We start from the raw sequence: 1945 nt of genomic DNA, 5'->3' as shown, positions 1-1945 counted from the left end.
GGCCTAAAGGCCGAGGATCGACAAGGGACGGCGTATGTATAGTCGCCGTCACATAACGCAGAGTAGAAACAGAGACACCTGTGGCTGTGTACTGTACATGTGTAGGCTCACTCGCGGTGAATCAATCAACCGGACGTACGATTCTTTACGGCACCAAAGCAGTAAGTTTCCATTTAATAATTTACATCAGCTGACGATCCGATCCATTCATGTAGAGTAGTTTCTTAATTATATATACTGTATGCAGCTAGCGTCCACGTCATATAGGCAGCATGCAGCTTAAAGCAGCAGCAGCAGCTAGTGCTTCCAGTCCACGTACGTACTCTCGTCGCCATCCGTTCCAAAACTCCACCTGCGAAGTGGCTCCTAGGTCATCAGAGACGCCAGCCCCATCGCCGCTCCCGGTCCCGGCACGAAGGCCGGGGCTACCCCTGATCCGCCGACGGCCGGCTGCAGAACCGGACGAGCACGCGAGCGGAGCTGCTGCGCGAGCCGCTGCAGCGCGAGAGTCCGGCGTGCCTCGCGGTACCGTCGCGCGAGCGCGGCGAACTCGGCGCGGAGGCGCGCGTTGTCGCGTCGCGCGGCGAGCTCGTGCCGCGCCGCGATGCCGAGCCTTGCGGCCAGCTCCCGCTTCTGGGCGCGGAGCTGCGCGGCCGTCCCGCGGAGCTCCTCCAGCCGCTGCTGCTTGCGTGCCCGTGACCGCCGCGCCGACAGCCGGTTCGACGCCTTCCGGCGCTGCCGCCGCCGCCGCTCCGCCTCCTCCTCCTCCAGCGTCATCCCGCACGCCTCCGCCGCGTCGCCAGCCGAGGAGCAGGGGGACGACGAGGAGGTCGGCGTGGTGGTGGGCGCCATGAGCTGGGCGAATGAGGGGCACGTGTCGGGGCCCCACGGGGTGAACCCGAACCCCGACCCCATGACGTCCAGGTCCAGCCCGTTCGCCTCCTGCAGAGAAAGCATCTTTCCTAGCTTCCCCTAACCACGATAACTAACAACCACCAACAGAAGAACACAACCGTAATTCCAGAAAACTAGAGTGATCAAGTGAGGGATCGGGGAAAAGGGAAGAAGCGATGAGGAAGCTGGCGGTATTTATAGGCGGGAGGAGCGGCCGAGAGCAGGGCCGCCGCTGATGTGGGGCCCGCGTTTACGTGGGGCTTTCTTCTTCCTTCGTCCCGGTGGATTTGCTTTACTTTAGCCATGGGGCGAAAAGATTCTACCGCCGTGACAGTATATCCATTCCGGGCCCGTATTAGGCCTGCCCACGTGCGCCCATATTACCAGCACGGACGGCGCGGATGAGCCCAGCGGAGCGGATGAACGGCGGGATGGCTGCATGCGCAGGCCCGCGTGGCGCTCTCGCTAGCTTTTTGCTCGTCCTGGGTGCTCGGTTGGTGCAACGTGAGGAGCGGGCCCACGTTGGGCGGGGCGTTTAGCTTAATCGCGAAGTAATGGCCGCGAGATGCTGCCCCATCGATGGCTCCCGTGCAACCACACCGCCGCTCACTGTGGGAGCCTCCCATTGGTCCAACGCGCCGTAGGCCACTGGCATGTGGGTCACTCCATCGCCTACGTGGCGTCCTGGCATCTGGTTCACGGTTGGGCGACGCGCACGTCAGCACGAGCAACAGAAGATAGCGGGGAAGACGACTGCGCGCAGCTAGCGGTGTACAGAGACGACATACACAGGAGATGGCCATCTCCAACGAAGGTTCGCAAACGGACCAAAACAGATTTATTTGGTGCCCAAATGCGGGCTGCCCGTTGGAGATGTCCTCCAGCATTCCAACGAGAAGTTGTCCAAGGCGCTATATACAAAATCGGTCGCGCCCTTACTTTAAGTCAGGTAACCCCAAGATCCGACACAAATATTTTTTGGATAAACTTTATTGATAAAAACTTAATTTACATAGTTAAAAGGGAAATGACGTAGAAACTAAAACGGGCC

General features: G+C 60.1%; 1 protein-coding gene across 1 annotated transcript; it reads right to left on the bottom strand.

Moving 5' to 3' along the window:
• Nucleotides 1-366: 366 nt before the first annotated feature.
• On the bottom strand, nucleotides 367-1040 carry LOC124680520 (ocs element-binding factor 1-like). The gene has a single exon (XM_047215566.1). The coding sequence runs from the start codon at nucleotides 955-957 to the stop codon at nucleotides 367-369; it is 591 nt and encodes a 196-aa protein (XP_047071522.1). The 5' UTR covers nucleotides 958-1040.
• Nucleotides 1041-1945: the final 905 nt, after the last annotated feature.

Source organism: Lolium rigidum, unplaced genomic scaffold, assembly GCF_022539505.1.
Source record: "Lolium rigidum isolate FL_2022 unplaced genomic scaffold, APGP_CSIRO_Lrig_0.1 contig_18504_1, whole genome shotgun sequence".
In the NCBI taxonomy this organism is placed as follows: Eukaryota; Viridiplantae; Streptophyta; class Magnoliopsida; order Poales; family Poaceae; genus Lolium; species Lolium rigidum.
The sequence above is the reverse complement of the archived record's forward strand: the minus strand, read 5'-3'. Positions and strand labels throughout refer to the sequence as shown.